Raw genomic sequence first — 23,881 nt, 5'->3', positions numbered from 1 at the left:
TTCTCAAATTCTAATATTTGTGTTTTCTTTCCTTCTCCTGTTATTACAAAACTTTGTACTTGGACAGTTTTGCTCTGTAAAGCATTTCAGATGCAGCTTGTGTGAAATGCATTATGCAAAATAAAGTTTATTGTATTGTATTCCCAGCCAAACAACATGTAATCTACAGTAATAAAAAATATATCTCATTTTGGGCTCAAAGCATTAATCCAGTTACTGAAAAGAGAATACAAGTGGAGCAAACAAGAGATGAAGATCTCGAGACAGACTCATTGGACTGAATTCCCCCCTCCCCCCCCTTGATGGAAGAATGTTGCAGATTCTAAATTGAGGACTTCATTAATGGCATTACTGTGTTATGATTGTTAAAAAAAAAAAAAAAAAAATCCTGTAAGGTACACACTACATACTAAGGTCGGCCATCATTCCTGTTAAGTTTTTTTTTTTTTGTTTTGTTTTGTTCTTTTTTTTCCAAGCTTAAGGTGAAGCTTTGTGTTTGAAAGTTAGAAGATGGTGGTTGTACATTATTTCACTTAGAAAATATAAAAATTCATTTTGTTTTGAAGCTAGGTGTTAAACTGGAATAGCTCTTATACCCCAGAGAATGGGGGCAGTTGTGCCCTTCCCTTGACATTCCTTTGTTGTTTAATTCTTTAGAATCTTAATAATTGTTTTTTTAATCCTGAGAGATTAAACAGTAGACTTGTTAAGAAAACAAAAATGAAACTGTAACCAAAATTTTAAAATAAAGTCTTTTTTAAAAAAACCTGATTTTTAGATATTGTTTTGTTCTTGTCTATTTCAATTGGTTTACAATAGGGCCCGAACTCAAAGCCAAGACACTAGAAATTAGGAATTGTTTTAAAGGGTTATTTACAGTAAAATGGTACTTTTTCTTTTGTATAATGGTATGTAAATGTCAGTGAATGTCATTTAAGTTTGATGTATTGGCCAAACCCCCGTTCTAATACTATTGTCTTTGAACAGTCTGTTAACAACTCCTTCAACTGTCTGCCCTCTTGGAGATGTGGGAAAAGTTAGTCTGTTTTGACATACTACTTTTAAAAATAATTATGTAGAATTCATGAAATGTTTATAAGCATTCTTTTCCCACTATGGTATGTTTGTCCACTGACCCTGAAATTGGGTCTTTAAGCAACACACTATTTACTATTGGAAAAAAGTTTCACCATGACTAGCATTAAAATTATTTGTGATGCCACTGAAACACTAGATTTTAGCATGTTCATTTTTACATGTGTTTTTTGTTTATAGTTAATGCTGTGGCATTCTAAAGTTGTATGCATTACAAGTCAATTCCTTGTGATCTAGGCTATTTTCTAGCTTAAAAATTTTTTAGCTTTTACATAAGGGATTGTGGGCATTTGGTAATCAGTCACAAAGTTCCAACGTTTTGAAATATTTGTGTTAACATTTGATAGGCAGAATAAAGATGAAGGAAAGAAGCCAGAAGTTAAGAAAGTGGAGAAGAAGCGAGGTTAGTTATTTCCCTTCCTAAGATGTATAAAAATTATACATAGAAAGGAAGTTATATATTTAATTTTTCATGTGTAGGTTTTTAAATCATTTCGTAAGAGTTCTCAAATCCCCTATAATTGTGCTTTTTCAGATCCCTAACAGATTCTATAGTCCTTGTATATTTTAAGTATAATCAGGTGAACTTGCTAATAAGGAGTCATGCTTGCGGTTTTATTGCTCATTATTTGATGATCATGTTTTTGTAACATTGCCAAAAGTTAGATGTTTTCCCATTTTTGACAGATCTCATTGTTTCAGATAGTTTCTCTATTTGGTTAAATGTGTAAGGTGAAACAGCTGTCTAAGGATTGGCATAAAGGGGTTAATTACTGGATGCAGACAGCTTATTTTAGACACCTATGCAGCTAGAAGGTGATTTTTTCTTTAAACGATGAACGCTGCTTTCCTAAATACTAAAATGTGCCAAATAACTTCTTAGTGATCTGGGCAGATTACTAAGAACGTTTTTAAACATTCACCAGGTCTTGTCACTGTGCTTTGCTTAGTAGATTTATACAGAAATACGGGTTTTGGAAAAACTATTCACTGTGTTTCACATTTCAATTTATAGAAACATCAATGGATTCTCGACTTCAGAGGATACATGCTGAAATTAAAAATTCACTCAAAATTGATAATCTTGTAAGTGTTTCATACCTCACTTAAAAATATAGTACTGCCTTTAGAGCTTCATGTTCTCTCATGATGTTATAAGTATGGATAATTTAAGAAGTGGGACTGTTATGGTTATTTTGTATTGCCTTGTTTGAGATTTTTAAAGTAATCTTTAGGAATAGATTATCCAGGCTGTGGTAATTAACAGTTATGACGTTACTGTTTTGTCATGAAGGATGTGAACAGATGTATTGAGGCCTTGGATGAACTTGCGTCACTTCAGGTCACGATGCAACAAGCTCAGAAACACACAGAGATGATCACCACGCTGAAAAAAGTGAGTGATCGTGAATCGTGCAGATTTTAAAAATTTTCTCATTACCACTTGGTTAAGAAATAAGGTTTTAAAAATCAGTGAAGAAAACAATTGTGAGTGTACATTTTGTTTTCTCAGATACGGCGATTCAAAGTTAGTCAGATTATCATGGAAAAGTCCACAATGTTGTATAACAAGTTTAAGAATATGTTTTTGGTTGGTGAAGGAGATTCTGTGATCACACAAGTGCTGAATAAATCTCTTGCCGAACAAAGACAGCATGAGGAAGCAAATAAAACCAAAGATCAAGGGAAGAAAGGGCCAAACAAAAAGCTAGAAAAGGAACAAACAGGTATGTGATAATAAGTTGTTTGCTGCTGGGACTGCTTTTTAAAAATGGCTTTGATATGTAATTTCATTAATATCTTCTCTGCATTGAATGATGAAGAGGTCTCATAAAGCACTTAGAAAAAGAGAAGCTAAGGTTAAACACTTGCGTTTTTCTTTTTATTCAGTTTAAATCATTTTCATCAAGCTTAATGTAGTAGTAAATACTAGTGTTTAGTAATAATACTATGAGCAGTTACTATTCTCTTTTCACTTCAATTAGGAAAAATTTCTGATCCCACAGTAGACAAGAAAGGAAGTTCCAGGTCCCCATCACCTAGCTTCTGCGATTAATGCTGTTTTACTCTCATCAGGCTTCTCTGTGACCTCCCTGAAGATAATTTAGGAGCCAATTCCAGATATGCAATTTCCACCACAGATATTTTAGGGTACCTCTGTGACAGACTCCTAGAACCACAGTATTATTATCATTTCCCCCAATTCCACGTTATTAAATGTCTTAGGAGCTGCTTAATGTAGAAAAAATATTCAAAGGGAGTTGGATTTTTTTTACTCATTTATTAGGGAATGATGATTCAGGTCTCCTTAGAGATTTGTTAGAAAGTGCCCTCATCATTTAATTAGTAATAGGACATAAAATCGTGTCCATTAGTAAATAGTACATTTGACACTTTTTGTTCTAAAATACCAATGAGAGGGGCGCCTGGTTGGCACAGTTGGTTGGGCGACGGACTTCCCTCAGGTCAGGATCTCACAGTTCGTGGGTTCGAGCCCCGCGTCGGGCTCTGTGCTGACAGCTCAGAGCCTGGTGCCTGTTTTGGATTCTGTGTCTCCCTCCCTCTCTGCCCCTCCCAGCCCACGTACTGTCTGTCTCCTTCAAAAATAAACACTAAAAAAAAAATTTTAAATAAAATACCAATGAGAAATACAAAATTTTTACTGTGATTCACATTTTTATAAGAAATAGAATAGTCAGATGAAAAATGCTCTTTCTGGGGTGCGTGGGTGGCTCAGTCAGTTAAGCATCCGACTCTTGATTTTAGTTCAGGTCACGATCTCACCATTCCTGAGACTGAACCTCATGTCAGGCTGTGTGCTGACGGTGCAGAGCCAGCTTGGGATTCTCTCTCTGCCCCTCTCCTGCTTGTGCTTTTGCTCTGGCTCTCTCTCAAAACAAAGAACTTTAAAAAAAAAAAAAAAAATCCCCGTTCTTGTACGGATAGGTATATAGAGTAACCCTGCTTCTTACTGTGCCTCAGTTATACCCAAAAGACTACAGTGTAGTTTCAGATGAGGTACATTAAGTACTAGAGACCTCAGGGCCAGGTTTTATTTTTTATTTTGACTCTTTAGAGGCTATCTTGAAAGCATTAGAAGCTCTAACGGTTTTTCCTTTGGAACCCGTCTAAAGGTTCAAAGACTCTGAATGGAGGATCCGATGCTCCAGACAGCAGCCAAGCACAGCACAATGGAGACAGCAGTGAAGAAAGCAAAGACAAGCATGAGGCCAGCAGTAAGAAAAAGTGAGCACAGGTTTTAACGGGTCATAATGTAGATTTTGAATTCTTAAGTCACGTTGCTGTTCCAAGGTTATTTGTAGAAGAATTCTATTTTGATCACTCAGTTCCCGAATTCAGGAAGCAAGACGGAAATCAAAAAGGCAAAAACAAAAAAATACAACTTACAGTTAATTTGCCTGTATTCAAAGGATTAGAGCTAGATGGTAGGATTCCAGCTTAAATAACTATTCTTTGGATTGCTTTCACTGATGCAGCTCCAATAGTGACTTACATTTATACTTTTTCGAATTGTGACAGAATAATACAAAAATTAGACTAAAATCACAGGCTGTTCTCTGCTGCACCCACTCTAAATAACTAGTTAAACTGAACTGGGGTTCTCCAAGTCTTGGCTTTGTTCTGCTACACATTTGAAGGGCTTGGAATCAGGCATCCCTTCTAATTCTGAAAGTGAGGGAAATCTTGTCATCTGTGTCTGTCACCCCTTCTCTTTATTAAGGTTTATAATGCATTGGTATCACAGATCTAACCTTTTCATGTTTTTCAAAGAGAATTCATTTTAAAGCTGGAAATGATGGAAGGGGCCTGGGCCATGATGCTTCCCTGAGTTCTTTTGTGTTTGATCCCAGTATTACTTTAGGAAGAAGACACAACATGGTCAAATAAAATTTTGAACAAAAGGAAGTCAAGATTACTATTTCTTTAATCTTTTGGTGGCCTTAAAAACATAATGCACAGATTTAATGTGTTTTTCCCCCTCCCCCTGAAGGAAAAGAGCCCCTAATCCCAGTTGACACACCTTTCTTTCCTTTCTTTAGGCCATCCAATGAAGAGAGAGAGACTGAAATATCTCTGAAGGATTCTACACTAGATAATTAGGTTGACATACCTGGAATATAAAGAACATTTGAGAAGTTTGTAATGGTTTTCATTTGAAATATTTAGAATGCTGAAAATTTTAAATTTTTATAAGCATAGGTTTTGATGTTGAAAACTTGTTTGGAGGGAGAAAAATCCCTTTATATTTGTTTAAAAGTAATTAAACATTATTGCTAATTGTACTTGTGCAGTATTAACAGCTACATTATTCACTAAGTGTGAGGGAAAACTCATTTAGGAAATGTTAAACTGCTTTTCCAGACATTGGTTGTAGCATAATTTCAATTAGTGTGTGTATGTTAACGTGTAATTGATAGTAGAAAAAAGTTACATTTTTAAAACTGCTACTTGTATAAACCTTTCCTCTTTCCCAAATACTGTGGGTTTTGTGCATAGTTTTTACAAATATTGGATTTACCAGAGTTGTCTTTTCACTGTTTGTGGGTTTTGTAGAAGTTATGCATTTTTATGGTAGATAAAATGTTACTTCTATACAAGTACTCACTTCTTTTATCAAAAGTTAATTTTAATCTCACAGTCTACATTGTGCTACATTATTATCCTGCTGCTTTGTAACAATTTGTGGTCTGTATGCCTTTTTGTATGACAACTAGATACCCAACTGACGTTGAACTGACAATTCTACGAGGTACAAAACTCATGTTAACTTTCGAAGGTAATGTAGGTTTTATGGCTGGGAATTCAGTGAAGTCACATGACTTCCCTGCAGAAAGCAGAATAGGTCTATACAGGAATGAATCTGGCTTTAGGGTTCTACCATCTAAGATCCTTTACAGGCACTAGTAGCTGAAACTAAAAACTAAATGATAAAAGTTTATTTTTGAGAACTGTCTCAAGTTTCTGAATTTTTAAGAAGTCACACTCATTTAAGGAAGTCACTAAGTATTTTTTTAATTGGAAAAAAAATCCATGATTCTTACGCAGTAAATAGTAAATACTATATAAGAAAACTAACCTATTTGAAAACAAGGCTATATCAGAAGGGGATTATTATTTAGAGATCCTGCATGTGACAGAATTGTAAGGAGTTAGAAATACATGTTGCTCTGAGGCAGTAAGACAAAGTAAAGGAGTATTTCGATGGTCTGTATATTCATATATATGGACTTAAGTCAGGGTAAGCCAACGTTAACAAAACTTAAGGGTAATTTAGCGGATAGAATTTCTAAGATATTTTGAATATTAGGTCAGTTGGTGGTTTTCAGTAGCTAAGACACTTCTCATGTTTCAAAACTATGAATATGGGAAAAAGGCTTAATACTAATACCAGTGTTTGCATGTGACATGCATTGTATGTTTTTGACCTCTCAGGTAATTGCTTTCATCTATAGATGAAAAGTGTGAATTATTTCAACAATTGGAGTTTTGCTTTTTGAGAGGTCTTACAATCGAACCAGGACCCACTGTTTTGAGGGAACTATTGATATTACACTATATCTGGTCCTTAATACAACTTAAATTTGAACAGATTTATTCTAGTTAAGCCATAAGTGTCAACATTGTAAACTTGTTTTGATTAAAGGATTTTTCTATCAAACTCTACTAGTAAATTCTTTGCTACTTAAAAATGTTTTTGGAATTCTGGATTTGCTTCTAGCGGAGTTAATTTCTTAACTTGGTATATAGATTGTGTTGCCTGGGGAGACAGGGTAACAACTAAATCTACAGGAAGCTAAAAATGTTATTTTTTGTTCACCCTCCCCTTTTCTTCTGTGACCCAGCAGACTGATAACAGTTTTACTGAGAAACCACAGAATATTCAACTTCAGGAGATCTATATAATAGCTTTCTGATAACTTATGTCTGCGTGTTTGGGCTGGCCTTGCTCTAAACCATTGACTTACATAGTGTTAAATATAACTGGCCTTCTGTTTTCGGTTTGTCATAGGCTGATTCACAGGTAACTACCACTGTGAGAACTCCTAAAAAGTCATAAATACCAATAACTCTCAGGAGCTTTTTCTCGATTTAAGTTGTGTATTTGGTCAAAACTCCAGTGCTGAACAAGTCAAGTCACCAAGATAATTTAAATGAGATAGCTAACAAAAGTGGGGAAAAAATTTTTCTTTTGGTAGGTATAAACCACCTACTTCATGTTTTTTCAACCACTGGATAACATTTAAAAGAGTGGGTGTCTGGGTGGCTCAGTCGGTTGGGCGTCTGACTTAAGCTCAGGTCATGATCTCACAGTTTGTGAGTTTGAGCTCCATGTGGGCTCTGTGCTGATAGCTTGGAGCCTGGAGCCTGCTTTGGATTATGTCTCCCTCTCTCCCAAAAATCAATGGTAATGTTTTCTGGAAAAAGAGAGTAAGTTGTGGCCCTATAGAACGAATTGTCTAAAGTTTTCTTAGCTGCTTTGGAGAACTTTCACAGGTACCATCTGAATTGGAGAAACAATGTATAAACAACTTGACTATCTTAAGCCTTCTGCTATTTTATCCTGTAATTTCAAACAGTAGGAAGATATTTTACCCGCTTTTGGCTGATAACACTGATTATAGTGTACCCACACACACTTACCTGGTTGAAGAGGTCAGGTCAAGATGAGGTCTGCCAACTAATCCTACATAAGAGCAAAGGCTTTTACAAGGCTGTGAGGGCTTCACTAACACCTTATTTTGTCCCACTGGTCAGAGAAAGGATGATCTATTGGAAATAGCAAACCCATAATTACAAACCTTAAGAAATGAACTGCTACGTAGGTAGAAATGTTTTTATCTTTAATTTAGTTCTCTAACCTTAGAGATGACAAAGATACTGTGACTGGATTGGGAGAAGGTAAAATTATCCTTACAAGATACCAGGGGTTGAAAGAAAGAAACCGATTTTGCTTTTCTAAATACTGATTTTTGCACACACTCATCTACTATTATATCAAAATCTTATTCTAACTACAGAGGATACTGATTAAAGTTCATTACAGTATTTTCATATTTGCTTTGCATCAGGTAAAATATGTAATTTAAGTCCTGTTTAACACTGAATTTTATAGCTATAAAATCCCTCACTCAAGACCTCTTTTAGGACTATTTCAAAGTTAGAAGTTCTTTTGACTTGAATTTGGTGGGACACCTGTGTATCCAGTAATACACTGGCAAATTCTGGGAGTAACGACGTTAGCCTTTCTTCCTCTAGATTTCACAAGGAAATGATAAAAAGATATCAGAGCCTTTGTAATTTTGATGGGAAAGTTTAACCTTAAGAGCCAGCAGGACAATATTAATGATAAAATAAGAATTTTACTAGCAGTAATATTTTAACTGACAGTCTTCTTCGTCCACTAAAATGAATTGATGGGCACCACATATGGATTAATGCTTCCACTGGGACAATGCACTTTTTGGAATTTTCTATTTTGAGACTAGGAAAGGAAAATGAATAGAAGTAAACAGACCCTTGCATACTAATGCAAGAACTATAAGGAATGCAGTTTAAAAATAAAGGACGCAGAAATTCATTTTTACCCATGGAACTTCTAGGAATTGGTTAAATCAATAGGTTTGTAGCAGAATTTTCAATCTGTTGAATTTATTAGCATCATTGGAAACATGAAAGTAAACATTTAGGCAGCAACTGAAGCCAGGCAAGGGAGGGAGGGATCTCTTAGTTCTTTATACTGATCCTCTGGTGGTGTATTCACTGAATGAGTGAAAGAGACGGTCACTACACATACCAGAAACAGGTGCGTGTCCTCTGTACAGCAATGGACTTAATTGGGTATGTGGTACTTAAGTCCACAAAACATTTCACTGCCAATCTTTTAAACATACAGGCTTAAAGGATTCATCAGTTTTGACTTGTATGGTAAATGTCTGCTCTTAACCATCCAGGGAATGTGGAATTCAATTGACTTTAAATGAATAACCTAGAAGAGAGAGAGCAGAATTTATGACACGTTTAAAAGGAACAATTTTACAGCATTCTTAGAAGTCTTAAATTTTCCACCAAAAGTTTCCAGAAAACATTTCAATATAGACAACTAGATAACTACAATTTTCTCTAATGATCTAGATCTTGGAATTCATCAAAGGTGTCCTCTGGACCAGAATGAAAGAGAATAAGTAGGATTATCCAAGTGAGGGGCCAGAAAAATGAAAGAGCTGGACCAGAAAACCTCTGGTCCAACTGATTCTGATAGAATATTGGGTATTATTGCCCAAGAATGAGTGATCCTAGCAATCCACAGGATCTTGACTTCCCATATCCCACTCATGTCCCAGTGGCCATATTACATAAAATCCGCTATTCTTAAGATTTTATTTTTAAGTAACCTCTATACCCAACGTGGGGCTTGAACTTATAACCTGAGATCAGGAGTTGCACACTGTACCGGCTGAGCCAGGCAGGTGCCTCAAAATCTGCTATTTTCTTAATAACATTAAGCTGAAAAAATTCTTGCCCAAGAAATCAATCTTCAATTTAAAGGTTACTTTTGTGAAGGTAGGAGTATATACTCAGGATCCTTTTACATTCATTATTCATGCAGTGAGTCTCATTAAAATGTTTAGTGTGCCTACTAGTTTCTAACAAAACAAAACACTATAAACGAACCCACTGTGAGAACAGATTACACAATAGCTATTCTTAATGCTATTATTTGTTAAATCTACTTTTATTCTTGTTCCTCATTTTTATTACAGATAACTGAATGATGTTTACCTTGGAAGCCTCACGGTACAAGGTGTAGCTCTCGCACTCTTCAAAGAATTTTCAAAATACTCCCACCACTTGATGTATCATTAACTGAATTTTTCTAATTACAGATTAGCAAAAACCACTCTGGACACAGAATGAATAGACAAGCCACAGACTGGGCAAAAATCAGAACACTTGAATCTGACAAAGGATTTGTATTCAAAATATATAAAGTACTCCTACAACTTAAATAAACACACTTAATGGGCAGAGGCACTAAATAATAACCATACTTTGGAATAAATACTAAAATAATGTATTTCTAAACACAAGTTACTTTGTAAGAAAACCTGTGATCTGAACTTGTGCAGGGGGGTGGGTAACTGGCTGATTGTTTCGGGTGGATCCTGTTCCTCAGTGACATGTTTTGGAAATCATCCATCCACAGGGTAGTTACTTCACAAGGGTGTACTTTTGTTATTAATTAAAGGTTCCAGGATCAACATAAGGATAAGCAAGGAATTCTCCCAGTTTGTTGCCTTCTGAATCATAGTGGAGCATCCGAAAGCAAACATCACAAAAGAAACATGGGTCCTCTGGTGCAAAACTGTCATTGTTCGTCACCCATCTGTAATTAAAAAAAAAAAAAAAAAAAAAAAAAGATGTACATCATTACAATGGACTTTCTTTAACATGCTGTAAGTTATAACTCGTGGTAATGTGTAAATATAACATTCCCACTATTGCCTTATTCTATCTTAACAATACTTTACAATCCTTTATATTATTTTGTGTATGTACGTATGTGTATATGTGTGTGTATATAGATAGATAAATACAGATGTATATTATTACCAATACTCTGCAAGGCAGAAGGGCAACTTAACAGAAACCCTGTAGAATGCTGTTTCTCTGAAAGACTTCTTAAAGGTAAGACTTCTTAAACGTATGTGAATGTGTCATACACTTTAGCCACGACTCACTTATCCTCCAAGTAACTGTTAAAATTTACACCATTTTGAAAAACCCACAATATATTAGATGCTACAGACCTGATAAACTTTTGTGTAAACCAGTAAATTAGTACTGGTTAATTTGCAAACTCCACCTGTTTTACCTAGAATTCAGGTTAAAATGCTACAGTGTGTATACAAATGGGAATATGGGTAATATTCAACTGATACTTTGTTTTTTGGCCTGAAATGTTACTGGTCACAGTAAGATGAAAAGACTTTTTCAGTCTATTTGAATTCTGCATCTCCTGGTATGTTTTTACATTCCCTGATTGCCAGTTTGGTAACTGATTTATCTCCTGTTTTCTTATTGATCATTTAGAAAAGCGTATTTCGGTGGGGGCAGGGAGCCCAAAAGAAATCTACGATACACAGTTACTCTCTTTTCTTCTGAATGCTTCTTTCCAACTATGATCCACAGTTAAAAAGCAAACTAAATGTGAAGTACCACAGAGTAAAAATTTTACGAAACCATATTTTAACCTCATTATATACATGAGACGCTGTGTTATTTTTTCATGGAGGAGAAGCTGTGGATGAAGCTTCTTTTGTAAATTGCAGACACAAGACACAGCGTGGCTCCCTGATGACACAGAATTGATTCATCCAAAGTCTGACCCACCCCTGGACTTTCATTATATATAATTTGTTTCCTTACTGTTTAAAAATGTTGTAACCTACTTTGCAGCACTTAACCTACCAGATAAAACCATTTCTATTTATACCTCCAAAGTAGAAGTCCCTAGATTCAAATTCAAAATAGGAAAAATTGAAATACTAGAAACGGAAAGTACTTGACTACTGAAAACCAGGAATTCTCAAATAGTTATGAACTTACCTGGCTGTGTACATTTTACAAACAAAACATTTTCTGGTCCATAACCAATGCTTCTTGATAAGAAGGGGATAAAGGGTCCTATCCAAGCAGTCATCACGATGCACAAGCCTTATGTACATGAGAAGTAAATGAAGATATTAAAATGCAAATTGGTGTGATCGGTAAAGAATTAAATGTATCTGTACCTCAACGTTAACACAGTGGGTATATTTTTCATTTTTTTTTTTCCTAAAAGATTTAGGTATAAACTCGTTTCACTAGGTCTGACCAAACTGTGTTCCACAAAAACATTCTCCAAAAGATCATTTTGGATTAAACAATGTTTTCTTTCCTGTGAAACTTCCCAAGCTCTTTATGGGGATATGCTTGAACTAAGAGGGAGCATATCTTAAAGGTATTCCATCAGAGAGCCCCTGCTTTACTCAATACCTTTTTATGAAACATAGTTTGGGCACCTGTTTTACCCATTTGGTTCTGTGGTACATGGCTCTGTTTACTGTCCTCTTTATTAAAATCTAAATCTGACTCCTGGTATAATGTGAGCTGACAGGACTTCAGTTTTAGGTGTCAGAATTAAGTAAACTGAAAACGGAAGGCACTCTCAACTATGCCATTGATCGGATGACTGGGTTTGAATAAGTCCCTGAACCATGCTGGACCTCAGATTCTCCACCCCAAAAATGAAGGGACTGCACAAGAGTATTCAGAATGTCCCTGACAATTCCAAAATGTAATGATTTTCTTTTAGTAAGAAAGGGTAGCAATATATCAACTTTACCATCAGGACATGGTTAATACACTTGTAACCGTTTACCAAGTCTTAGACTTTAATCCACCTAGAAGGTAAAGATGATTTGTAGCCTAAAACTACACTTAGAAGTTCCTTAAAAGGGGCACCCGGCTGGCTCCGTCGGTAGAGCAAATGACTCTTGGCCTCGGGTGTGTGGGTTCAGGCCCCATGTTGGGTGTAGGGATTACTTAAAAATACAACCTTGGGGGACCTGGGGGACTTAGTCTGTCGCGCATCCAAATTTGGTTATCAGCTCAGTTCCTGATCTCGCAGTTACTGAGATGGAGCCCCGCATCGGGCTCCACGTTGGGCACGGAGCCTGCTTGGGATTCTCTCTCCCTCTGCTTCTATCCTTCTCCCCTGCTTGTGCTCACTCGCTCTCAAAATAAATTTAAAGAGAGAAAAGATTCTCCTTCTGCCCCTCTCACCTACTTGTGCACATGTTCTCTCTCTCTAAAATAAAAAATAAAATCTTTTAAAAGACAGTTGTTAAAAAACCTTAAATCTTAAAAGAAATTTTTTTTAACTCCTTAGAAAAGTCCCATGCTGTAAATGCTTAGTAAGCGTCAACTGTTTCCCCAAGTTGCCTCGAGTGTAAGGACTGATAACGCTGTACAGTAAGAAACGTAAAATGGGGGCCTGGGCGGCTCAGTCGGCTAAGCGTCTGATTCCCGATTTCGGCTCAAGTCGCGATCTTGCAGTCAGTGGGTTCGAGCCCCGCATCGGCTCTGCGCTGACAGTGTGGGGCCTGCTTGGAGTTCTCTCTCTCCCTCTCTGCCCTTCCCTGCTTGTGCTCTCTCTCAAAATAAATAAACTTAAAAACACCCATAAAACTAAAATCATAAAAAACTGGATTGTCTCCCATCTTATGCTAATTCTCAGGCACATTCCCCTTCATTTGAGTGACAGCTTCTGTAAAATTTAACACATTATCAAAGAAACGTACATACTTTCAAGGCCTATAAAGCTGAGGGTTATGAGCTCCCCTCTGAACCCATGAAGCTCTGGCTTCAGCAATTGTTTCCCTCAGGGCAACTGTTTTCACATTCTTACGGTTTCTTTTAAATTTAGGTCCTCGACATTCCTCTAAGGAACCAGACTAATTCTGGTAAAATACTGCATGTTCACATGCTGCCAAACTAATACACCTAAACCACACAACTGACCGCAAGCGCCTTTGATCGCGTAACACGTGGCTTTCTAGCTGCTAATTCCCTCGTGTTTGCGTTTGCTTAATGAGGTTTCGATGCACCTGTCGCTAATTCAGTTCTGTATTTCCTGACAGAAGGACAGACGTGCTCTCCACGTGTGCTGTACGTCAGCGGGAGGTCTGGCACTTCTAGACGTCCTTCCCGAGCTCTCGGCCGCGCCCCAGTCTTGGGACTAAGCTGCTCGAGAGCTCGGCTACGCGGCCGTCGTGCTGGGATTTCCCTTTCCCGCTCCGAGAGTCCTCCTCATGTCTCCCCCTATTCCAAGGTTTACTCTGTGTGAAGTACTTCCTCTGGGAGCTTCCTGAGAATGAGTGCACGGGAGGTCAGATGTTCGGAGAGACCGGTCCCTAAGACCCAAGAGAAGTGGACACAGGGATTTGTCCGGGCATCGGTTCCTACCACTGGTATAATAAAAAGCACGGGTAGATCAGTGCTTCGCATAAAACATAAAAACAGTCCCTCGGAACCAAAGCAGGGGGAGAGCAGGGCTTATTCCTATATGTTGATCCTTCATACACCGGGATTCCAAAATAAGGAGATGAATAGTCTTATTCATGAGAGATGCCAGCTACACAGAAGTTAGCTCATTTTAAAATAAAAGGAATCTGATTTTAAACCACTTTGGTCCTTCCCCCTTTATACTTATGAAAGCATTAAGACTTCACATTTGTCAAAGATGAGAATTACTCTTCCCTTCCCCCAGTTGCTTTTAAATCTTAAAATTCTGGCAAAGAGACAAGAAACTTAGATGTAGTTGCAAACCTGGCAATAAGCTAAGGGGCTACGTACAAAGTGGGTGGAGACTGCCTGTCTAATCCTCCATAGGAGACACTTCTTTACAGATTTTCAACCCTCCGATAACCAATAAAGTATTTATCACAGATCTTCCCCAAAGAAAGCATGCAAATGGATGGTCATTCTATGGAAAGTGGACAGTTTTGCTGCTCCCAAGCCAGGCTGCGGTGACTAATTTTATTCCTCGTGTTAAAAACAAAAACAGAAAATGCTGCCAAATGCTGCCACTTACCTTATGTCAGTGATGACGACAACATGCTCACAGTCTCCCTGGTGACAATATAAGTAAGGAAAACCCAGTTTAATATACAAGTCATTGAAGGTAAAATCTTCCATTTTAGCGGTCTGAAATTTTCCATAGCCTCTATCATGGGACTCTGACCACTCAATGATAGTTCTAAAGGGGGCAAAAAGGCAACGGAATTTCATTACTCCTCAAAAACCTAGAAATGACAGAAAATGCTCTATGACCGCAATTATTTCTTAAAACCTGGCTCACTCACTCAACAACAGTTGCCGTCTTGAGGCAAAAATCTTAGTGGTTGACACATGTTGAAATTAAGAACTCTGGATTCTTGGGGCGCCTGGGTGGCTCACTCAGTTAAGTGTCCGGCTTGGGTTCAGGCCACGATCTCACGGCTTGTGGGTTCGAGCCCCACATCGGGCTCTCTGCTGACAGCGCAGAGCCTGGAGCCTGCCTGGGATTCTGTGTCTCCCTCTCTCTCTGCCCCTCCTCCGATTGCGCTGTCTCTGTCTCTCTTTCAAAAATATTTTTTAAAAATTTTAAAAATAAAAACAGGGGCGCCTGGGTGGCTCAGTCGGTTAAGTGCCAGACTTTAACTCAGGTCATGATCTTACAGTTCGGGGGTTCAAGCCCCACATCAGGCTCTGTGCTGATAGCTCAGAGCCTGGAGCCTGCTTCAGACTCTGTCTCCCTTTCTCTCTGCCCCTTCTCGGCTCGTGTGCTCTAAAATAAATGTTAAAAAAAATTTTTTTTAATAAAAATAAAAAAAGAACTCTGACTTCTTCAGTTTCCATTAGAGCAACAGTTCTCAAAGTGTGCTTCCTGAAGTCAAAATTATCTTTATGAAAAAGTGTCATTTGCCCTTTTCAATTCCTATTCACTCATAAAGGACCGATAGCCCAGAAGCTACTGAATGGGAAATGGAGAACGCCACTCCTCTCATTTTGTTGTGGAAAAGTTATTCCCCCCACCCCCAAATTATTAATGTTAACATTTAATGGGATCATTTAAATTAGCGGATATTTAAATTATTTCTTAGTTGCAACCTCGAATATGGTAAACATGGATAGCTATAGCCCACATAATCAAAAGCTCTTTGGAGTCCACAAGTATTTAGAGTACCGAGGAATGCCGAGAACAAGTCTGAGAACCGCCACATTAGGATACACACACAAGTTGCTCTAATGAAAGAATGCAGATAAACACTCAAGAAAAAATACACATATGTACTCTAGTCACTGGGACACTGACAACAGAAGTATGGCCTAATTAACATGGTCATTAGCTACAGATTTTTCATGTTGTGTACTTAACCATGGATTTACATACTCCCATCGGGCAAACAACAGTATACACTGGACAAGCAGAAAAAATAGTGAACGATTAATTTACTGCTATCATCTAAATATGAAAGAGACTAATAAATTCTTTAAGTGGGATTTACATTTTTTTTTTTTTTTTTAGATTTATCTATGGCTCAATACAAGATTTCCTGTAAATTGGCTTTTTTTTTTTTTTTTTTTAAGTTCATTCATTGTTAGAGAGACAGAGGAGAGCACAAGCAGGGGAGGGGCAGAAAGAGAGAGAGACAGAAGCCCAAGCAGGCTCCTCATTGTCCGCACTGAGCCCGATGTGGGGCCCAAACTCACAAACTGTAAAATCATGACTTGAGCCAAAATCAAGAGTCGGACGCTTAACTGAGCCACCCAGGCGCCAATTCTTTTTTTTTTTTAATTTTTTTTTTTCAACATTTTTTATTTATTTTTGGGACAGAGAGAGACAGAGCATGAACGGGGGAGGGGCAGAGAGAGAGGGAGACACAGAATCGGAAACAGGCTCCAGTCTCCGAGCCATCAGCCCAGAGCCTGACGCGGGGCTCGAACTCACGGACCGCGAGATCGTGACCTGAGCTGAAGTCGGACGCTTAACCGACTGCGCCACCCAGGCGCCAATTCTTAAGCAGCCTCCAGGCCCAGCAGGAGCCAGGTGTGGGGCTCGATCCCATGACCCTGGGATCCTGAGTCAAGCTGAAATCAAGAGCTGGACACTCAACCAAATGAACCGCCCAGGGGCCACTCTCTGATTTTAAAATGTATTCAGTTATTTCATGTGCTTGCCCTAGGTACTGGTAAGTTAAAATTTTTCTTCAGAAAGAAACTTTTCTGACCAAAGGTATGCATAGATCACTTCAAAATCTTTGTGTTATCTACTGTCTTAGAAATTATAGCAAAGCATGGGGCACCTGGGTGGCTCAGTCGGTTGAGTGTCCAACTCTTGATTTCGGCTCAGGTCATCATCTCAGGGTTTGTGAGTTCGGGCCCCGCGTGGGGCTCAGTGCTGACTGCACGAAGCCTGCGTGGGATTCTCTCCCTCATTCTCCACCTCTACCATGCTCATGCTCTCTCTCCCAAAATAAGTAAAAGTTCTTTTTTTAAGTTAAAAAAAAAAAAAAAAAAAGATTCTCTTTTTCTCTGCCCTTCTCCTGCTTGCGTGCACGCTAATTCTCTCCCTCAAAAACAAACAAACAAAAGAAAAGGAGATATTTTTGACCCCAAAACAAACAAAACAGTCTAACAAAACAATTCCTTGGCAAAGGTCCCTAACAGACCAGTTTGTGGAGCTCTCACCATGTTGAGAACTAGAAACAGGAAAGACAGAAGCTTTTTGAAGACTGTACCTGCTCAAATCTCTGCACTCAGGGTATCTCTTATCATTATAAAATGTTCCTTCAAAATAAAAGAAGGCTGATTTGTACAGGTCCTATAAGAAAGCAGATGGTATTAAAATAAAGTCCACTATCAACAATTATGAATCGCTACAATTCAAAACGTATGTCATAAAATCACACCTATTAATGTGCTTTACAGTAACTTTAGGCAACTGCACAAAATATGCTTAGCTCATTAGTTTAATATTTAATGAGAATCTCCTATGTGACAAGTATTATGCTACTTACCAGGGATAAAAGTGTAAAGATATCATGAGATTTATGAAAGGAACCCAGTTAGAAATAAACTTCAATATTATCTTATTATATGCATACACAGCAGGGATTTATTTTGGATTCTAGAATTATTAAAAACTGGAAGTCACGTTTTTGGTGTTTCCCCAGCTATGATAACAGTGATCAATCAGAGAGTTATGTTTTTCTGTTATTTTTTAATATTTTCAGCATTCTTTTATAAAAATTCTCCCTTCAAATTTTCAGTAATTCTTAGGCAGAATTTGAGTATCTATTCTTACTCAAGCAATGTTGCCCCAAAGTACCGCTGTAGTCACACAGCTGGTCTGAACCCTGAGGTTTCTTAACCTTCCGTCCAGCAACTTTCCAGACGGGTGTCTCTTGCTGCATAACAGAGTCACAGAAACAAGAGAGCCCAAGTCTCCCCTCAGAGCTGTTAAATGAGACTCACCCGGGCACCACTGTTTTCCCGAGCTCCCCAGGAGATTCTATATGTTAGACTCGCTCTTCACAATGTCCTTATAATACATCAGACCCCTGGGGGAGGGGGGTTCTTTTTCTTAGTTTATACGTACTCTTCAGACCGAAGTTTCCTCACCTATAATGACTACATCTGCTATGCTATCTTCCAGGACTCCAGAACAGTTTATGAACTGTAAAAACATGTAAGTTTTGGGTATTAAATCTTACTCTAAAGAAAGCCAAATTTATCTCCTCCTTGGAAGCGTCTATTTTTCTTTTCTTTTTCTTGATGTTTGTTTATTTTTGAGAGCGAGCACAAGCGGGGCAGGGGCAGAGACAGAGGGAGACAGAGGATCCGGAGTGGGCTGTGTGCTGACGGCAGAGAGCAGGATGTGGGGCTTGAACCCACGAACCGGGAGATCATGACCTGAGTTAAAGTCAGACCTTAACCGACTGAGCCACCCGGGCGCCCCTGAAGCTTCTATTTTTCTTTCTTCACTCCCCATTTATAAATTGTCTGGTAACAGCATCAGACACCCTTACAAGACTGGCTGTGCTGTTTCTCCTTGGACCCTCACTAAGTGTCCCTGACCCTCTGTTTCCTCATGTAATATGTGAGTAAAACCAGTACCTCCTTCCCAGGTGCTTGTAGAGATAAAAGGATAATATGGACTAGAGTGCCATATGTAGCTGCTGTTAACATATAAACTGCCACTAAATATACTTCTAACTCAAAGAGGTAAGCCAGGGTCCCAAATAAAGGGTCTGAAAGAATACTGCCTTATTTGGGGAACAAACACAAAAGTTTAGTTTTTTTCATTACAAAACGCCTCTACAGAACTTCATTTTAGGCAATTTAGGCAACTCAAGGCTTGTGGTTGGCACCATTATGATCTTTTAGAAGGGCAACTCTACAAGACCAAAAATGTTTTCCATCTAAATTCTAAATTAATTCATCCATTAATAACCTTTCCTTGTCCCAGCATACAAATAGAATAGATGTTAGCAATCTCATTACCAGGTAATTTTCATTTTCAGTGGTAACCAGAGATCCTCACTAAACAGTCTCCCTATTTTGCCAGTTAATTTAGCTGACCAACTTCGGGGAGGGAGGATCACCAACCAACAAGGAAAAGCTAGTATAAGAAGTTACTTCTGTTATCTTCTAATGTAGCCTAAGAGTCTAGTGTTACTGTTTCCATTTTAGAAACAACGTAACTATCGATAACTAGTACCATCGGAACAAAGTCATTTATATATCCTTCTAGGCATCCATTAGTCACTTGTTCTCTTGCTAACATTCAAATCAGCTATATTAGAATTTCAGAAATAATCCTAGGATCTGCTGTCAGAGAAATGGTAACGGGAGGAAGGTGCGGAAGAACTATGGGTAAGGAAATTGTTGCGACTTAGATTTGTTACTCTGTGTCCTAGAACAGGGCTTTATTTATGATACATAACAGAGAAACAGGTGTGCAAAGTATTTTCTTAAACTTGCTCTACGCAAGACCTTTAAGAGATTACCAACAAAAAGAAAAAAAAAGAACTAATCTGAGCAATGTAAAAAAAAAAAAAAAAAAAAATCAATAGACCAGAGATTAAAATGTGAAGGACCATTAAAGAAAAAAAACAAAAGACACTTGGGGCCCCTGGGTGACTCAGTCGGTGAAGCGTCTGACATTGGCTCAGGCCATGATCTTGTGGTTTGTGAATTCGAGTCCCAAATCGCATCAGGCTCTGTGCTGACAGCTCAGAGCGTGGAGCCTGCTTCAGATTCTGTGTCTCCCTCTCTCTCTGCCCCTCCCCTGCTTGTGCTCAGTCTCTCAAAAATAAACACTAAAAAAAAAAAAAACAACAACAAAAAAACAAACCACTTGAGTAGAAAATACTGGCACTAATCTTATACATACATTTTTAAAATGCACTCCATTCTTTAACTACTATAGACCAAAAACAAATGTTATAGCAAAACATACTACGTTTTAGACATATGCTTTTAAAAGAGATTTAAATATCCTGGCCCAATTCTCCCAGACTTCTCACATACTAAGCCACCTAAGATAATGTTCAAAATTCTTGCTTATTGGTTGGAATAAAGATTCTCCTTTCCTCAACTACAAGAACTGCAACTCACTGATTTTTTTCTTCTACAATCACCAGTGGAATACAAGCCAAATAGCTGTCAAAAAGCATTATAACTGAAGGACCAATTTTCAATGTTGTCAGGTGGGACAATGGCATGAGGTGAAAAGAGAAAATAATTTGACAAAATGCTGAGAGCTGGTGAGGGTGGGTAATGGGTACATTAGGACTCATCACAACATTTCCTGTGAGCATGTTCAGAATTTTCCAAGGCACCAGACTACTCAAGAAAAAAGAGGACTCGGGGCGCCTAGGTGGCTCAGTCGGTTGGGCAGCCGACTATAGCTCAGGTCGTGATCTCGTGGTCTGTGAGTTCGAGCCCCACATCGGGCTCTGCACTAACAGTTCAGAGCCTGGAGCCTGCTTTTGATTCTGTGTCTCCCTCTCTCTCTGACTCTTCCCTGCTTGCTGTCTCTCTCTCTCTCAAAAATAATAAACATCAAAAAAAAAAAAAAAAAAGAAAGAAAGAAAAAGAAAAAAGAAAGAAGAAAGAGGACTCACATAAATAGAAAAAAAAAATTCCAAAGCAAAACTTAAAAAAATCCCAAACCATAAAACATAAATGCCAACTGGTGACCTAAAAATCTTTCCACGGGCCAAATGATAGTATCTGCAAAATTTCACTTATTTTTGAGGTCACTTTCCAAAGCATAGCTGGAAAATATTTAAAAGAGGACTATGGGTCAGCGGGCCCCCCCCACTTGGAAAGAGCTGGGAAGACATCAGCACTGATGGACAAACACGACAAACGAGCCAAGGCTGGTTAAAAACACTCTCCAGGGTTCCTGGAGCTAAAACGAATTCGCACATTGGACCCGAGCTCCTTTGAGCACTGACGACACGGTTGCAAGGAGAATGAATTCAGATTTTGCTTATTAAACTTACAAACTACAGTTCCACCTGTTTTTGGTTTTTTTTGGTTCTGTTTTTTGGGGCTTTTTTGGTAGGGTTGAGAAAACCCTACAAGAGACTTCTGCTCTGCACACAGCCTGGAACTTCAACCTGTTTCTCTTTAATGTTTACTTCCAAGAGCACCAAGATGTCAAATGTGAAGAAACCAATGATCTTAAACCCATTTTCAACGTGACTAAATTTAAGTGAGATCTGCGTGTGAGTCACGATGCTGGTCTCCTTGCCAATCACTGAAAAGACCGGGACACAGCAGCCTTGTGGGGCAGAGAGAAATCAAACAGCGTCAGCCTGTAATTCTAGGCACTATAACGGCCAAAAGAAATGGTGCCGGAGTGGCCAAGAGAGGGACGGTCAGGGAAAATTTTATGTAGTAAGTGAGTTTGGGGGCACCTGGGTGCATCGGTCGGTTGAATGTCCGACTGCAGCTCCGGTCATGATCTCACCATTCAGAAGTTCAAGCCCTGCAGCTGGCTGTCCCCTGTCAGCGGAGAGCCTACTTCGGATCCTCTGTCCCCCGCTCTTTGCCCCTCCCATGCCTGTGCGCTCTCTCTCATAAACAAATATTGAAAAAGAAAGAAAGAAGGAAAATCAAGTGCGTATAATATCCTAAAACCTAAGTAAAGAAAATGTGGCAAGGAAGAAGGACTATTCGGTTGTGTCTTATGTCGATGAGCTGTCAAAAAAGGTGAGAACGAAGTCTCCGGTGACATCAGAAGTGATTTTTGAGGACTGGTAGGGAACAAAAGTGCGTGCAAGCCAAAGTGGTGGCAGAAAAAGAGAAAACAATGAATTTAGGTACGATTACTAACTCGTTATTACTACCTGCTATGAGTCAGTGTGCTGAGAAGGAAGTAGAAAGATGAGGCGGTGGCTAGAGGGAGCCACACGGTCCAGAGAAGGGTTTGGACGGGAGATCCGCCGGCACGCTTGTAACACTTGTAACGATGGGGGAGACGCCAGGATGGCACAACCATGGCGTGAGGGCAAGCAGCTGGAGGACATGGAATCCCAGTGCAGGGAGCGGCAGGCTTAGTCCAGCCACCGTCACAGGTGGGAAGGCAGGGCTCACGGGCAGACGGGCAGAGGGGTAAATGCAGGTGAGGGGTGATGGAAAATGCCTTTCTGGTAACTTTATTTTCTCAGTGAAACAAACAGCAAGGGTTTCAGCTGACTTAGGTAAGTCGTGAGGAAAAGATGCCAGCAGTTTCAGAATGAAAGAAACAACTCTCCTAAAAGGCGGTAGAGTGAGTCGCTACAGAAATGCAATCCAATGCCAGGCAGCAGTGAGACTAAGTGGAAATGTCCAGGAGGCAATTAAAATAATGTTATGAGATGAAATCAAATGAAGTGAAATGATAAAATAAAAGAAAAGAAAAAGAAAAAGAAAAGAAATGATTTGGAAACCAGGAGAGAACATGGCTAGAAGAGAGAGACACTAACAAAGGTTAGAGTCCACTTAAAGCCATGAAAACTGGGGAAAGACCAGGAGAATTTAGAAGAACCAAGATGAAACCTGGGTTAAACAACATTTATCTGGCTGGTGGCACAGGAACCAGCAAAAATAGTGATTATGATGGTTCGTGTCCAAACTCCATGTCCGTTCTAGTTGACCCAAATATCTTTTTCTGACCTACAGGAGATGCTGCCCCTTTCAAGGGGGCCAGTAAAGCTGAGGGCTTCTACCAGAGCTGTACCAAGTAACAGAAGGAGTTCAAGTCTGCCCGCCAAGGGAATTCACAAGGACCTACTACTTTACTGGACAAACAATCCCTTCTGAAACTTTGTGGGTGGCTGGTCTACCACTTTGACCCTTTCCATCCTTACCCAATGGGTTATGTAGAGTTTCTCTGTCCTTTTGAGAGCACCTCCGTGGGAAACACCAACAAAAACCAACATCAGTTGGTATCTATATCCCTGCTTGGTGCCGGTGCTTGGACTGACAGAACCTTCTATGGGCGATGGGGCTCTCAGGTGGTGGGGGGCAGTTATGACAGACTGAAATGCAGAGTTTGAAAGAGGAAACAGTGAACAGTGAATTCAACCGGCACAGTGAGGAAAAGTTATATGAACATGGAGAAGAGGTTAGACAACAGGTGGTCCCTACGGCCTTAAAAGGAAGGGTGTATAGCGAATGGTTGAAGGGGAACTGAAGGGGAGATAAAGAAATCAAAATCGAGCATAGTCTCATTGAAGATAAAGAAGGGAAGGGATAGGCTTGATGGAGTGGCAGAGAAGAAGAAAGCATTTACTGGAAGATTTACTAGCAGCCTTGTAATATCACTACTTACTTAGATGATGATGATGATTTCTTCTTATGTTATGAGGGTTAAAACAACAACAAAAACCATCTTACTTTGCTTATGTGCTCAGGAGCTTGATCAGGAGTGTTGCTGAATTCGCCACCAATCTGGAGGTCGCTGACACAACAAATTGAATCCCTCAGTTCCGTGAGCTTTTGACTGCCCAATACCAGCATCGTCTGGTATGGTTTGTGTTCTTTGTGCTAAAAGTCAAACGGTAGATAAGTAAGTGTCCACTTAGAGACAAAGCAATTAAACAATCAATCCTGTCCTGACCAGATCTCAATGAAGTTACTGGTTTTCTTAAAGTTACCCTCATAACTTAGTGTTCTGTGTTCT

The 23,881-nt window shown here is 38.9% G+C and overlaps 2 protein-coding genes across 12 annotated transcripts in view; one reads left to right on the top strand and one right to left on the bottom strand.

Annotated features, from left to right (window-relative positions):
- PSIP1 (PC4 and SFRS1 interacting protein 1) overlaps positions 1-6,775 on the top strand; it is a 39,967-nt gene extending 33,192 nt beyond the window's left edge. For 2 of the 5 annotated variants that reach the window (XR_006196188.1, XM_042914311.1), the window contains one exon: positions 148-294. Coding sequence is in view for 4 of the 5 variants with exons in the window: in XM_042914311.1 (XP_042770245.1) it covers positions 148-172 (25 nt within the window). In the remaining variant the exon portion in view is untranslated. The other 3 variants (XM_042914309.1, XM_042914310.1, XM_042914312.1) reach the window with 3 other exon arrangements.
- SNAPC3 (small nuclear RNA activating complex polypeptide 3) overlaps positions 1-23,881 on the bottom strand; it is a 69,697-nt gene that overhangs the window by 15,066 nt on the left and 30,750 nt on the right. Inside the window, exons 5-10 of one of the 7 annotated variants that reach the window (XR_006196190.1) lie at positions 23,596-23,745; positions 17,442-17,524; positions 14,753-14,917; positions 11,725-11,832; positions 7,759-10,501; positions 4,335-4,972 (exon numbers count right to left, since the gene is read on the bottom strand). Coding sequence is in view for 2 of the 7 variants with exons in the window: in XM_042914313.1 (XP_042770247.1) it covers positions 10,354-10,501; positions 11,725-11,832; positions 14,753-14,917; positions 17,442-17,524; positions 23,596-23,745 (654 nt within the window). In the remaining 5 variants the exon portion in view is untranslated. Of the gene's footprint in view, positions 1-4,334; positions 4,973-7,448; positions 10,502-11,724; positions 11,833-14,752; positions 14,918-17,441; positions 17,525-23,595; positions 23,746-23,881 lie in introns of those variants that run through there. The other 6 variants (XR_006196191.1, XR_006196192.1, XR_006196193.1 and 3 more) reach the window with 6 other exon arrangements.

This window comes from Panthera leo, chromosome D4 (genome assembly GCF_018350215.1).
Source record: "Panthera leo isolate Ple1 chromosome D4, P.leo_Ple1_pat1.1, whole genome shotgun sequence".
In the NCBI taxonomy this organism is placed as follows: domain Eukaryota; kingdom Metazoa; phylum Chordata; class Mammalia; order Carnivora; family Felidae; genus Panthera; species Panthera leo.
This window is presented reverse-complemented; position numbering and strand designations above follow the sequence as displayed.